This window comes from Piliocolobus tephrosceles, chromosome 14 (genome assembly GCF_002776525.5).
Source record: "Piliocolobus tephrosceles isolate RC106 chromosome 14, ASM277652v3, whole genome shotgun sequence".
NCBI classification, from domain to species: Eukaryota; Metazoa; Chordata; class Mammalia; order Primates; family Cercopithecidae; genus Piliocolobus; species Piliocolobus tephrosceles.
This window is the reverse complement of record NC_045447.1, coordinates 39,891,059-39,906,127: the sequence shown is the minus strand read 5'-3', so window position 1 is coordinate 39,906,127 and position 15,069 is coordinate 39,891,059. Positions and strand designations below refer to the sequence as shown.

Sequence of the window (15,069 nt, the reverse complement as noted above, 5' to 3'; positions counted from 1 at the left end):
CCAGTTTGGTTGTCATATCCATGTTCATAACAATACCAAAATAGATTATGGAGACCAAAATCTAATAGTTTCTTTTTCATGATAAACATCTTTTATTACATCTCAGTGTGCAAAAATACAAGTTATCTTAAAAAAATACAGAGCACTCTCGCTACGGATCTGGGCAAAGACATGACGAACAAAAATTCCCTAACAGATGACAGTGAACACTTCAGTGGATTGATTCTGGGAACTACAGTAGTCCTGTTCTCATTATACTATGAAGCCAAATTAATCAACTTTGATAATGATACACACAAACTATCAAAACCAATTAAGGCACAGTATCATTCAAAATTTATAGACAGAAGAGCAATAGTCCCAAGAAAATATAATTACTCCACTGAACATGGAATTATACATTTGTAACTTAACACTGGCAAAATTTGGAATGATTATAGCACAAGAGATTGTTTTACTGAAAAGTGGACAAGGATGTGTGGTATATAGGAAAGTGGCTCAGATTCAAGACTCAAATTTATTTTTTAAAAGATCTCTTCTGCATTAGATTCTAGGTTTCTTTTTTGGTTTCAAAACTGTGTCCACAATCCATAAAAATGACATTAATGAACATAGCATAAAGATCTTAAAAAGAATCTGATTATACCAGCAGTTTGGTAACATATTGGTAGAGCTGTTCTGTAAACGCTTCAGGGGAAAATTTTTCCTTCACCCTGGCTCTTCCAGCCAGGCCCATGGTGGCTTTTAAGGAAGGTTCATGGATGAACTTTTCTATTGCTTCTGAGAAGTGCACCGGGTCAGGCTCACACAGAAACCCTGTGACACTGTGGTCAATGGACTCCAAGGGTCCACCTGAATTAACAGCAATGACTGGGCACTGCATGTACATGGCTTCCAGAGGGACAATGCCAAAGTGCTCATTGCTTGGTGTGTAAAGCACACACGTGCAGCTGTGGAGGAGGGAGATTTTCTGTTTGTCTGAGAAAGACCTCAAGAAGGTCACATACTGGCCAAGGTCAGACTGTTGGACCATTTTCTTCAATTCCTGGTAATGTTCCACATTCTCCAGGACTCTCTCGTCATAACCACCTGCCACGATCAGATGAACCCTCTCCCAATCTTGGGATGTCAATCTTCCACGCAGCTGTACTAGGGCTTCCAATGCCAAATTCAGATTTTTCTTCCTTTCGTATCTGTTGATAGAGAGCAGCAGGAATTTTTTCCCCTTGGGGACTAGGTCATCAAGCTTTTCAGGAACAACTGAGTCAAAACTGGTGACATTTAGAGATGGATAGAGGACATCAGGGTCTATGTGAGACAGGGACTTGAATGTTTTCTTAAAAACAGCAGCTGTAAACTGGCTGTTGACTAAGATGCAGTCTGCCATGCCTGTGGTGTATTCCTCTATCCAGTCAATGGGGGCCCTGTATAGCCGTTTAAGAAAAGAATCTCTCTTGGTGAGAAGCAGATCTGGGAAGTGACAGTAAAACAGGATCTTCTTCCGCCGTCTGGCCAGCCTGAACACTGGAATACAGGCGGACACCTAGCCAAAGCAAAAATCAACAGCAGATAAAGTGGTCAACTCAACTTCAACCAAACCAAAAACACAGACACCCACCCTGCATGCTAGTCTGTGGGCTCCTCATAGGCAATGTCTACTTCTGTTTTGTTCCCCAAGACTCTCAGCCAGTACCATATGCCTAGTGTACAGAAGGCTAGAGACGTTTGCTAGATGTGTGCTAAATATTTAAAGCTTCAAGTCCAGTGGTTTCCTCTTGAATAGTGCTAATAGAAATCTAGTGATATTAAAAATGTTTTCAAGGGTGAAATTAATTTTAACATATTATTTATCCAAAACATTATCATTTCAAAATGTAATCAATACTAAACAGTATTAATGAGATACTTTATATATACATATATTTCACGTTAAATCTTCAAAATCAGTTTGTATTTTAACTTTAGCGCATCTCAGTTTAGACTAGCCACATTTCAAGTGCTCAGCAGCCACATGTGGCTAGTGGCTACCATATTGAACAGTGCCGCTCTAGATCTTTCTCCTCCTAAGGAAATGAATGAACGAACTACAGTAGTTGAGAGCACAAGCTCTAGATTCAAGACTGCCAGGGTTTGAATCTCAGCTCTACTAATTGTGTGGCCACGATCAAGTAATTTATCCCACTCTGGGTCTTAGTTTCCTCTTCTGTAACACGGTGACAATTATAGTTCAAAAAACCCATATAATTTTTGTGATGACTAAATGCACTGATACATGCAAAACACAAGGAGTTTAGCACACGGTATGTGCTCAATAAATATTAAAGCTAGTCATCATTGAGCATGAACTACATGCTGGCATTACTACAGACTTTCTTGTTGGGTAATTTTTATAAGTCATTTTAGTCTCAGCTAACTTAACACCTGAAGAAGGTAACTTTAGGCATAACGTGCAATTTATTCAAAGCCACTTAATTAAAGCAGTAGATAACAGAACTTGAATCCAGGATGCCTATTTCCAAGTCAATATTTTTCCTCTACCCACTATAGTCTCAGCTGCCTCATGCCTACTGACACACGCAGGATGTTTGGTAAATGTCCATATTACTTAAAGAGAAAGCTTCCATGCAAGCAAGGATGATGAAAAGTAACTCAGGAGTCATAATTAAAGAAACGCAAATACAAATGTGATGCCATTTGCACCTATCAGTTTGGCAAAGATTAAAATGGTTAATTTTAATATCCAAGGCAGACAAAAGCATGGCTCATACATTGTTGGGCAGTAAAGTGACAGGCCTCTTTGGTAGATAAACTTGGCAGTAGCTGTTGATATTTAAAATTAACAACTTTTAGACACACCAACTTTAGGAATTTCCTCAAAGGACGTATTTGCAGAAGTACAAAAAAATAAAAAAAAAGAAGTAAAAGGATGTTCATTACAACACTGATCTATTTACAAAAAACTAGTCACAGCATTGGTGTCCTTTAAGAAGAATGTTTAATTATGACACACTTAAACAAAAGTGGATTTTCTGGCCACTATGAAGAATGAAGTGAATCTCTAATATTGATAGGTAAGAATGTCCCGGCTGGGCACGGTGGCTCATGCCTGTAATCCCAGCACTTTGGGAGGCCGAAGTGGGCGGATCACGAGGTAAGGAGTTCGAGACCAGTCTGGCCAACATGGTGAAACCCCATCTCTACTAAAAATAGAAAAAAATTAGCCGGGCATGGGGCGCGCGCCTGTAATCCCAGCTACTCTGGAAGAGGAGGTTGCAGTGAGCCAAGATCGTGCCATTGCACTCCAGCCTGGGAGACAGAGCGACTCTGTCTCTAAATAAATAATAAATAAATTTTTGTTGAAAAAGAAGGAAGATGCCTAAGAGTAGGTATGTCATAATACCAATTATGTACCAATAAGAAGATATGCCTATGAAAAGACACAGGCTGGTGTTACCACAACTTCTGAAAAAATACAAGAGAAACTTAACGGTGGCTATCTTCAGGGAGTAGACTAGGATGGGGCTTTTAGGTTACATCCCTCTATACTACTGAATTTTTAGTCGAGTAAATGTTACTTTTTAAAGTCATCTTTTTTAGGATGGGAAAAATGCATAAAGGAAAGAGTCAAGAATAGCTACAGGGCAGATCCAGGTGGACATTATTGACCAAGGTAAAAAGCTTGAACTTTTCTCCAAAAACCAATGGGGAGCCATGTACAAGTTTTAATAGGAGTATGATATATTCAGCTTGGCCTTTTTAACACATGACACTGCTGAGGACGGTGTGGCCTGGCTGCGAACACAAGGACAGCGGGATGCAAATAGCCTGAAAGGAGAGTCAACAAAAATAACAGATAAGAGATAAGACAACACGCGAGTTACTCATTAGTAAAAGGTGACTGAAGCTGACTTCGAATGACAGCGTTTCTCACAGCGAGCCCCAAGGACTATCTGCATCCAAATCACCCGATGACCGAGTTAAAATGCAGATTTCTGGGCCCCACCTCATGGCTCCTGGTCCAGGAATCTGCAACTTTAAAAATCTCTAACACTAAAGTTAGGGAACCACAGGCTCGCTCCCAGCCCTGAATTCTCCAGGTCAGTTCCGATCTTTCCGAATCGCAGACAGGGAAGGTCCTCTCTCAGGAGTCATGCCCGCGGCCGCCCTCCACGGCGAGGTCCGCACTCGCGCAGCCCGCCCCGCGGCCGCCTCACCTGGTCGCACACTACCACGTCGAACTCCTCGTCGGCGAGGAACAGCACGTAGAGCGCCAGGAAGACCATGCGCACGTAGGCGCAGACGGCGGCGCCGCGGCCGCCCCAGCCCAGGCCGCGCGGCAGCCAGTCTCCGACACAGTGCACCGGTAGCTCGCGGCTCTCGGCAAAGCAGTGGCCCGGGTCGTAGTGCGCTGTCCAGATCTTCACGTTACACCCGCGTGCCTGCAGCGCCAACGCTGCGTCCAACACCAGACGCTCAGCGCCTCCCACGCCGAGGTCTGGGTGCAGGAACAGCACCGACGGCTTGGGAACCACGTCCCGTTGCCGGGCGTGCTCCTCCGCCATCGCCCTGGAGCCGCAACCGCTCCCCGCACCCTGAGGGGGTCTTCTGCGCAAGCTCCGCCCCCTAGCTCCCAGCTGGCCACTCCGGGCCGACCCCGCCTTGCCGTACGTGCGTCAGTTAGGCCACATCAGCGCAAATCTGTGAGAGCCTAGTAACTGCCTGAGAAAATAGCTTGTCTGACCCTGGTTATATTTTTCCTTCGGTAGGGATTGGACTCTATGAAGGACGTTGTGATCCAAAGGAAAGAGGCCGGAGGTGTCTACTTCCCACACAGCAGGTAACTAAGTTACCTGTAGCAGACTATCTACAGGCATATCTTGAGACGACCCAGGCGTCCCTGGAGTCAGCGAGGACCTTGCCTGCAAGACCGGGGGCGGGGCCTGAGCCAGTCTCGCCAGCTGCCGGTCCTTCGGCGTCTCCGCAACTTTCCTTCCGTCCGCGTCAGCTCCTTGCCACCCGCATCTCCAGCATGGTATGGCGGCCCTTCCATGATCTCCGCCTCTTCCAGGAGCCCTGACTCCTCCTGCTTTGCGCCGTGCCTTTTCTCTGCAGCTCCCTTGCTTCCCCCAGCCTCGGGTGCGGGTGTCTAGGCCGGGGTTTTGGGGCAGGCCTGCCGCGCTCACCCGTTTGTCTGCTTGTCTCCCTCTACAGCCTGGTCCGAACCCCAGTGGTACTAACGTGGGATCCTCAGGGCGCTCTCCCAGCAAAGCCGTGGCCGCCCGAGCGGCGGGATCCACTGTCCGGCAGAGGTAAGGAACCCTGCAGTTCGTTCGATTGCAGAGTCGGAGATAGGACCCAGGAACTCGCTGGTTCTGGGGTGGAGACCCTAACATATGAAGATTGACAGGGGCAAAATGAGCTTCTAGTGACGTGGCCATGGGAGTAAAGGCCTTTTGGGAGGAAGGCGACATTTTCTTCTCGTTGCTCAGTTTAGGGCACCACTCTTAAAAAAGGAAAGTTAACAAACTGGAATAGAGTCAGAGATAACTTTGAGAAAACCGATGTCATTAAACTGGTGTCTCTGGACCTGAGGTTTGCAGTCATATTTCCATCTGGAGGCCCCATAAGCAATCTGTCCTACAGATAACTCGTCCTACACAAAACTTAGTCTCTTTTCAGCTCAGCTCTCTCACTCTCAATTATATCTCCTTACTTCCATATGGCACTGTTGTACACTCATTTACTCGGAGCCAGAAACGTCAGCGTCATCTTGGATTTTTCTTATGCTCTCTATCCAGTCATATGCCAGACTTTAAACTGTACTTGAAAGCCTTCTCATAAGCTCTTTCCTTCTCCTTACTGCCCTGCATTTGCTACTTAACCTTTCTCTTCAGGCTGTTTCCTTTCCAATCCATCGTTCACTCTGCTGTTGCTCACTCTTCTGCGTAGTTTCTGTTACTTTCTTGTTGCTGAACTAAAAAAAAAAAAAAAAGATTAAGCGGGGGGGACCACAAAAGCTCTGAGTAGTCATCTCATCACCCTTTTTTTTTTTTTTTTGCGTGTGAGACGGAGTCTCACTCTGTCGCCCAGGCTGGAGATCAGAGGCATGATCTTGGCTCACTGCAACCTCCACCTCCAGAATTCAAGCGATTCTCCTGCCTCAGCCTGCTGAGTAGCTGGGACTACGGGCGCCCGCCACCACGCCCGGCTAATTTTTTATATTTTTAGTAGAGATGGGGTTTCACCGTGTTAGCCAGGATGGTCTTGACCTTCTGACCTCCTAATTCTCCCACCTCGGCCTCCCAAAGTGCTGGAATTACAGGCGTGAGCCACCGCACCCAGCCTTCAGCCTAATCTTTCTTTGCTGTCTTATGATCCAGCACTCATGAACTCGTTACTGTTTTCTGAATTCACAAACTTTCTCCCTCACCTCAAGGCAAATTTCTATTTATTTTCCAAGACTAAGCTCAGGGGTTATTTCCTCTTGAGGCCTTCTCTGACTGTAAGCAGCAGTAGCTACTAGTTTTCCCTTTTGCTCACGTAACATTTTGTTCATATCATTGTAAGACCAGTGATGTTTCCATGTCTTCATTAGACTTTTAACAGAGAACCTGTTCAAGTCATTTCTGTCCCCAGCACCCACCATAAGCCATGACACAATAAATAATGACTGCAGGAAGGAATCAAGCAACTATCTTGTTTTGGGATTTTTGAAGGAGCTAGTGGGGTTTTATCTAGGGAGGAAAAGATCTTGACCGCATGCATGGAAACTTCTTAAGGATGTGAAGAGGGATGTGACATTTGTTGACTGCAATAGGCAAATCTAAAACTGATGATTTGAACTTACATGAAATATTTCACATCAGAACAAAGAAATTCTAATAGAACTGTCAGAAATGTAAAATTATCCTGAATGATTGTGAGTTCCCTGTCACTGGGATGTTCAAGAGGAGTGTATCAGGCTGTGGTTTAACTTATATGGGCTTTGAGTGCTGTCCCCTTCCCACCCTGGGTTTCAGAGATTGTTTGTGCAGGAATGGAAAACATGCCCTGTGGGTGTGGTTCCTTGGGAATGGTTCTGCTTAATGAGAATTGGTAATACTGTGGCAGGGAAGTTTGGCCATCCGAGAATCTGTAAAGAAATAAGAGAAAAAGCACATATTTATCAAATGTACATACGATAATGGAATTATTTATGTAATAGTAAAAATGAAATAACTGATGCACAAGTGAAATGGAGAACTTAAACATTTGAAGACAGATGCAGTTTTTAAAGTTGTGGGTGTTGGTGTGTCATCTTTTAGGATTCAGTGTGATAGAGCGAGTGTAACTAGAAAGACCATGGTTGTATGTATTGAGAGACCTGACAGTGTTTCCTTCCAGAATTTTGGTACTGATTAAGTATCATTTCATAAGTATAATGTAGTAAGTATTGGTTGTGTAAGAATATCCTTGCTTTATAACTCTTAGAGAAAACATTGGAAGTTAATGATTCATAATAGTGCTTTGGATTATGTTGTGTGCAGAGTTGCATTCTCCATGCTTGATGAGGTAATAGATACTACCTTGGAGGAGAAATGTTATTAAATTTAAGCTCAGGCCAGAGTTGGTGTTCTTGCTCTCCTAAATACAATGAAAAGGAACTTGCTGTGAGGAGCAATAATGCTTTATAAACTGTAAAGATGTGAAGCGCCACATACTGTTCTAGCAGGATTAATGGGAATCAGGGATATTAAGATGGCGGAATAGCCACCAATGTATAGACATCAAGGTATTGAGGTCTACTACATGCCAAATGCTGTTTCATCTCCAAAGATGGGTCTGTGAACAAGATAGGCAAGGTTTGGACTCATGAACCTTGTATTCCACTGTGGGAGATCAAAAGCAAGGAAAATAAGACAATGTAATTTCAGGCAATAAGGGCTATGAAGATAAAGCTGGGTGGGGGATAGAGAATGGTGGGGATAGGGTGAAGGTAGGTAGGTGTTTTAGATAGGATGTTCATAGTAGGTAATACCTGAGTAGATACCTGAAAGAAGCAAGAGAGCAAATCACACAATGGTTTGGGGACGAATAGGCTTCCTAGGCAAAAGGAATGGGTAAGTATGAAGATTCTGAGGTCAATAAGCTTGGCTTTGAGGAGCAGACAGAAGCACCATGTTAGAACAAAGTGTGTAACTGGTTAGTTATGAAAACCATTGTGTTGAGGTATAGAAGGGAGAGGCAGTTGTACAGTGACCAGAAGGAAAGGGTAAAATAGCCCCCAGATACAAATTTGAGAGATTCAAGTATGCTTTATTAACCTTTACTTAGCTTCCCCTAGGGAATGGGAGGTATTTTGAGTACACTTTAGTATTTCTAGGGGCCCTGGTTTTCAAATACTCTTCTGTGTTCCATGTGCCAGCAGAAATAAGAAACCTTAAGAGAAGCCAGACTGATTACTCTGGGGCTCCTGTAATTCCAGGAAACTTTGAAGTCAGGAACTGGAGGTGGGAGATTGTGGGAATAGTAGGAAGTACATGGGTCCAAGTCCTGGCTCAGTCCATGACTTACTATAGTATGTTCACACTGAGTTTATCTTCTAGCTTAAAATCCTTTTCAGTGAATAAGGAGGAAGAGTTCAGCTGCATACCCCACAGATGAAATGACGTGTATCTGTGTGTGAAACCTTTTCTGAGGACATGAATTTTTCTGTGAATCCCTGTACAGTTATGTTTTGCCATTTACAGTCAGTTTTCCCGTAGAAATGGTCACACAGTGAAGTTTTAAGTTCCCAGGATACAACGTAGTCCATAATTAATGTATCTGAAATACAATCCTTGTAGTACAATAGACCCAAGTCATGGTTTGACACTGATTGCTTTCAAAGTTCGGGCATGATCACAGCTCTTCCTGTTAGAACCAGGACTGCACTCTCCCACTCCGTCATGTAGCAGGGCAGGCTCCCTGAGCTGTAGACGGTGCTTCCTGCATTCAGAGTGTGGAGTAAAGACCGTGGTTGGGTAAAGTGGGCATGAGGACCAGAATGGGGAAGAAAGCAAGAAGAGATGGTAGGAGTAGGGTTTTCACTTCTGTTCTCTTCCCTATATGCCCTTCCCTTTTTCAAAAATCGAGAATCATCAGCCCACAGATAGTGGAATGAGATTTTGAGGGAGGATATTCTGGGATTTGATGCTGAATGGTGCAGGCAGCAATGAGACAGGCTTCCTCTCTCTCCTCCCTACTAGGACTTCTGAGTTGTTGATACATGAGCTGAAGAAGATTGCTTGTGACTTCTCGCCACTTGCCGGTTACCCCCGTATTGTATCACTCCAACATGGGAAGCGATGAGCAGCCGGGGTTGGGGAAGTACTGCATGGAAGGGTAGTTACTGCATCGGGTTCCCCGGTGACTGAGGGCTTCTCCCAAAGAGGAGAGAAAGGATTCCTTGGGCCTATTGCTGATCAGCGGAGTCCTAAGTGCTGCTAGACTATTTCTGTCTGCCAGGGCTGCGTGTATCACATAGTGTATCTTACAAGCCTTGATCCCCTTGTGAGAGACACATTTTGGTTGGGTGTTCTCTGCATTTTTTTACATTCTACCTCTGTCTGCAAGATCTGTGGTCACTATATTAAAGTAGTGAAAACACAGCCAGGTGCAATGGCTTGCACCTGTAATCCCAGCACTTTGGGAGGCCATAGAGGGCAGATCATGAGGTCAGGAGTTCAAGACCAGCCTGGCCAATATGGTGAAAAGCCGTCTCTACTAAAAATACAAAAATTAGCTGGGCATGGTGGCGCGTGCCTGTAATCCCAGCTCCTTAGGAGGCTGAGGCAGAAGACTCGCTTGAACCCAGGAGGCGGAGGTTGCAGTGAGCCAAGATGGCACTACTGCACTCCAGCTTGGGCGACAGAGTGAAACTCCATCTCAAAAAAACAAAACAAAACAAAAAAACAAAAAACTAGTGACAACACATAACAAAGTAATTTTTTATAAAGTGCCCCATACTCTATCTTGGGACCTGGACATAATTAAAGCTTAAAGTTTTTGTCTCTTTGCAGTAAATATACTAATTTTAAAATACCTCTTTTAAAGTAGCTATTTTAAGATCAGCTTGTATGGATTCAGGGCATTTTAAAACAGGGATTTATTATGTGGCTTTGTGAAAAATGCATGTGAGGAGAAAGTGAAATGCTTTGTCCATATGAGGCAGCTGGACGTTTTGGGCATGCAGTTGGGCTCCAGGGTCAGAGCTAGGTTCACATCCCAGCTCAGCCACCTGTTGGCTGCAGGGTCTGAGGTACTTTGCTTAACTTTTTCTGAGACCAATTTGCCTCATTTATAAAATGGAAAAATCGTGACTGCCTTTCAGGGTTATTGTATGCGTTGGCATCAGGTAGGCACTTAGTTCATTGTGGTTTTCATGATCAAAGGAGTAAAAGCAGGAATTTGGGTGGAGTCTAGCAAAGAAAGTTTTTTTTTTTTTTTTGTTCCTTAACAGTATAATAATGGTAGCATATGTTGTAATGCTATTCTAAGAATTTCCAGAAAAGGCCATTTGTAACATTTTCCTCTCTTTCAGGAAAAATGCCAGCTGTGGGACAAGGAGTGCAGGCCGCACGACCTCAGCAGGCACGGGGGGGATGTGGCGATTCTACACAGAAGATTCACCTGGGCTCAAAGTGTAAGTCTTAGGAACAGTCCTTGTGTTTCTGTCCAGTGGCAGCAGGGCAGCAGTGGCAGCGCTCTGTCTCTGTCACCAGTGGTGCTTGCCTTGATGAGATTTACTGTACACAACAGCCTCGTTTGTGCCAGGCAGGCTGGGCTTGGTTTGCCTGTTTATCAACCGATTAGGCAGCGTAGGGCCAGGAATGACATCTCTTCACGGAGTGAGGGAAAGGAAGGGAAGTTCTTCATGGAGCTATGTCGAAATAAATAATGAGAACAGAGAGAACTGGAGGGAAAACTGCTTAATTAGATGAAATTGCTCTTCATTTAGTGTTCTTGCCCCATACTGAGAAATAGGAGTAATCATTTGAATAGGAATTGGGTGATTTTTCTAAGTTCTCCTGAAGGCATAAGCTGATATTATTACAACCTGATGGAGGTTTTCCCATTAGGCTGTGTTACCAGGAGTTCCTTGGCCTCCTTGCCTTTGGTGGGTGGTGAGTAGACTCAGGAGGGTGAACATATAATACCACTTTCCAAGTTGTTAGGCTTTGGAGTGCTCGTTAGGTGATGGGAAATGGGTATCCAGGGACCCTTATCCCCATGCCTTGCTCAGGGTTTCTGGTACTGTGTGATAGATCTCATCCCACAGATTTCTGTTAGGTTCCAGATCACCACTGCTTACAACTGTTTCCTGACTAAACTTGGTGGATGAGGATTAGAAATAATAACAGCAACTCTCATTTACATAGCACTTAGTACTTTTCAATGTCTGTTGTCTAGTTTGATCTGCCCAGCAATCCAGGGAGGTGAGAGATGTTACCATTTTGTTGATGAGGACCTCAGGTTCAGAGAGGCAAAGTGACATGCTCGAAGACACACAGCAAGAGGAGGAACCGGATATTCTGATTAAGTCCTATGCTCTTTGCATATTGTCCATCTGGTTAAAAAAAAAAAAAAGACAAAATTGAATTAATTTGGAGTAGTTTTAATTAATTTAACCAGCATCTTGACTTGGATCACAAATTTAGTTTACAAAACCTTCCCTGGAATTCTTGTTTCCTCTTATATTGGAGACTTATATGATAACATAAGAATATATCTAGGAAGTAATTCTTGGGGTTGGGGATATGTGAGGTGGGGATATCCTGACTGCCAACCTTTTGGTCTTTGGTGGAGGTAGTTTGAGTATTTCAGAGAGAATTTTTTTTTCTCCTTTAGGGATAGGGTTTTGCTCTGTCACCCAGGCTGGAGTGCAGTGGCGTGATCATAGCTCATTGTAGTCTTGAATTCCTGGGCTCAAGTGATCTTCACTCCAGGAGACAAAATTGGATAAATTTGGATTAGTTAATTAGTCCTGAGTAGTTGGGACTACAGGTGTGCACTACCATGCCTGGCTAATTTTTTTGTAAAAGCAGAATCTTGCTGTGTTGCCTGGGCTGGTTTCTAACTCCTGGCTTCAGCCTCTCAAGGTGCTATGATTATAGGCTTGAGACACTGAACCCAGCCTCAGAGAGAACATTTGAAGCCCGTTGCTCTTCAGGGGACTCATTTTAAACCCTTCTCAAGAAGGTTGTCTTTTAATTTTTATGGGTATACAGGTGTATATATTTATGGGTTATGTGAGGTATTTTGATACAGGCATACAATGTGTAATAATCACATCAGGGTGCATGGGGTATCCATTACCTTAAGCATTTATCCTTTGTGGTATAAACAATCCAATTATACTGTTAGTTACTTTACAATATACAATTAAATTATTTTTTACTATAGTCACCTTGGTGTGCTAGCAAATACTAGGTCTTATTCAGAAGGTTGTCTTTAAATAAATCTTAATTTGAAAAAGAAAAGTTTGGTAATTGGTTCATTTGCACTGAAAGACTTTGCTTTTTATTTGAGAAGACAACAAATACTTGAAATTAGATTAATGTCTCTAAGACATCAGATCATTTCATTTGTATATATTTTGATATGTTTTACTAAAAGATAAGGGCTCATCCTTTCTAAACACAATTGCAATGCCATCATCACACGCTCAGAATATCCACAATAATAATTTTAGGAATATTTTAAAATGATATAAGTAATGTTTCTGGATGAACCTTGAGTGCTGCCCACCTTAGCTCTACTTTTCCCCTAGGTAATCTTTAGTATTGCAGATCTAATAATATATTATTACTAAAAGTAAGCGTGCTTTCTCTTCTTATTTCTAGTGGCCCTGTTCCAGTATTGGTTATGAGTCTTCTGTTCATCGCTTCTGTATTTATGTTGCACATTTGGGGCAAGTACACTCGTTCGTAGATTCAGTTACATCCATCTGTCATCTGAAGGAGGAGGAAAAAACCCAACATTTCTTGGACCAAAAGTATAGTGACTATCTGTTCATGAGAGAAATTTTCTGTAAGCTTGCTGTTTTACAGGGGATTTATCAATAATTGATTTTGAGGAATCAGTTTTTTTCTATGGCTAATAAACTTTTTAATTCACTTATACTGAGTCTGATCATTGATGCCTCACTGCTAGGGCCCTTAGTCTTTCTGCCTTTAGATTTGTAAGTAAATATGTAGAAAATATGTCTTGTGAATATTGAGTTTTTTGTTGGATTGACAGTTCCTCACATGACCATGTGGTTATTCAAGTCCAAGATTCTGTAATTCCCCTTGGCTTGTTTTCTTCTAGGTATTTCTGCCCTGGTGATTGTCCTTTTGGGTATTCTGTGGTTATCAAGGAGTGTGTCTCTGACTCCATCAGACAGTTCTGTGTCCAAAGGCAGCTGGTACTCAGGAGAACAATCAAACAAGAAACCAGAGATCTTGGATGAAATGTTGTCGCAGTCTGTTCTTTTGTCTTCAAGGCCGTAGATTATATTTTGCCTCCTCTTTCTCAGTTCTTAATTTTATGAGTGTAGACCAGGGATTTCCATTCATCTACCTCTTATTGTTAAACCCTTTTTGAGAGAATTCATTTGATAAATTGGATTTCTCAAAATTTGGTAAGACTTATCCAATCAGAGTGAGATACTAGCATTTCTCCACTGAGTCGATATAATTCTAACCAGAAATAAAACTTAAGTTTCACTTAGCTTATGTTGTCATACTGGGTATAAAGATTCAGTTTCTGGTGGGCACTAGGAAATGCTAAGAATTACTCAAAGGTAGCATACTGCAGCCAGAACTCTAAGCCAGAATTTCTGACAAGAGAGGGTATTCCGTGGGAAGTGTCCTAGTTGTCCCACAGAGTCACAAAATGATAAAGAGGTGTATTATTAATAGTTAAGAAAAAACAGATAATTTTAGAAACATCTTTTTCATACACTAAGCCTATTTTTGAGAAAAAGTCTGAACAGTTAAGCAGTTTCTTAGTGTTCTTTAAAATCCTAGCTGTAAAGTACTTTTAGATTCAAAGTGTCAAGTTTAAATGATGAGAATATGTATCTTTAAAAAAGATTTCCTAGGGAAATATATTGGTAAGTGAGCTCTTGTAAATTCTAACAAATGGCATTTTATTGGGAAAAAATTGATGAGAAACTGGTTTTCTTGGATCCTGTGAGTTGCTTATTACATGAAACAGGTGTCTTCATTTTTGAAATGCAGGGAAAAATGTCTCAATTTCATTCGGAAGAAATTAAAGATGATGGTATCCATAATGGATTTTTTTCCCTGATATCGAATTTGATGGTACCAATTATAGCTAAAAATTATGCCTTTAATTTGAAAAAGAAATCTGTCCCTCTGTCCAGAGGGGCCTTTTTCTCTGGGGGAGATGCTGCAGCCACATGGGGGAGCTGTTTGGTTGTGAGGGGTGCATTCTCTTTGCTGCACCCATCTGCCTAGCCGTGGTCTCCAGTGGACTACTAGCTGAAAGTCACTGAATTTTCTGAGCTAGTGATTTATAAGATGCTAGTTTCAGTGGCAGAACAGGGAGATGCTTCATTCAGCAGAAGGAAGAGAAGGAAAATGGGGGGTTGGGCATAAAGATGTACAACATCTATTATGTAGCTGCTTTGGGCTCTGATGATACGATGCTCATACATAGCTGAGAATCGTAGTATCCAGGCTGTTCCTTTTTTTTGTTTAATTGTAAAATACACATCACAGAATTTACCATCTGAACCGGTTTTAAGTATGTAATTCGATGATATTAAGTATATTCATATTGTGTAACCATCACCAAACTGAAACTCCACAAATTAAACAATAACTCCTTCTCCCTGCCCCTGCCCATATGGACCTCATATAAGTGGGATCATGTAGTATTTGTCTTTTTGTGACTGGCTTGTTTCACTTAGCATAGTGTCCTCAAGATTGATCCATGCTGTAGTATATGTTAGAATTTCCTTTTTAAAGACCGAACAATAATATTATGTGTCTATACTACATTTTGTATACCTTTCTCTTTAAGGTATTCTCTTTAACAGGT

At 42.4% G+C, this 15,069-nt stretch overlaps 2 protein-coding genes across 2 annotated transcripts; one reads left to right on the top strand and one right to left on the bottom strand.

Annotated features, from left to right (window-relative positions):
• Positions 1–75: 75 nt before the first annotated feature.
• ALG2 (ALG2 alpha-1,3/1,6-mannosyltransferase) lies at positions 76–4,668 on the bottom strand. Its single transcript, XM_023202825.2, has 2 exons — positions 4,215–4,668; positions 76–1,543 (listed from the first exon to the last, which is right to left on the bottom strand). Exons 1-2 carry the CDS (start codon positions 4,560–4,562, stop codon positions 641–643), a joined length of 1,251 nt encoding a protein of 416 aa, XP_023058593.1. The 5' UTR covers positions 4,563–4,668; the 3' UTR covers positions 76–640.
• A 241-nt stretch (positions 4,669–4,909) lies between these two features.
• On the top strand, positions 4,910–13,142 carry SEC61B (SEC61 translocon subunit beta). Its single transcript, XM_023202821.1, has 4 exons — positions 4,910–5,032; positions 5,212–5,309; positions 10,562–10,663; positions 12,864–13,142. Exons 1-4 carry the CDS (start codon positions 5,030–5,032, stop codon positions 12,949–12,951), a joined length of 291 nt encoding a protein of 96 aa, XP_023058589.1. The 5' UTR covers positions 4,910–5,029; the 3' UTR covers positions 12,952–13,142.
• The last annotated feature ends 1,927 nt before the right edge of the window (positions 13,143–15,069 follow it).

Bases quoted from the DNA above. Each gene is read 5' to 3' on its own strand.
- ALG2 (XM_023202825.2), bottom strand. From the start codon at position 4,562: ATGGCGGAGGAGCACGCCCGGCAACGGGACGTGGTTCCCAAGCCGTCG. The intron at 1,544-4,214 runs GTGAGGCGGCCG...TGCTTTGGCTAG, and splicing joins ACGTGGTAGTGTGCGACCAG to GTGTCCGCCTGTATTCCAGT.
- SEC61B (XM_023202821.1), top strand. The intron at 5,310-10,561 runs GTAAGGAACCCT...CCTCTCTTTCAG, and splicing joins GGATCCACTGTCCGGCAGAG to GAAAAATGCCAGCTGTGGGA. The intron at 10,664-12,863 runs GTAAGTCTTAGG...TCTTATTTCTAG, and splicing joins GATTCACCTGGGCTCAAAGT to TGGCCCTGTTCCAGTATTGG.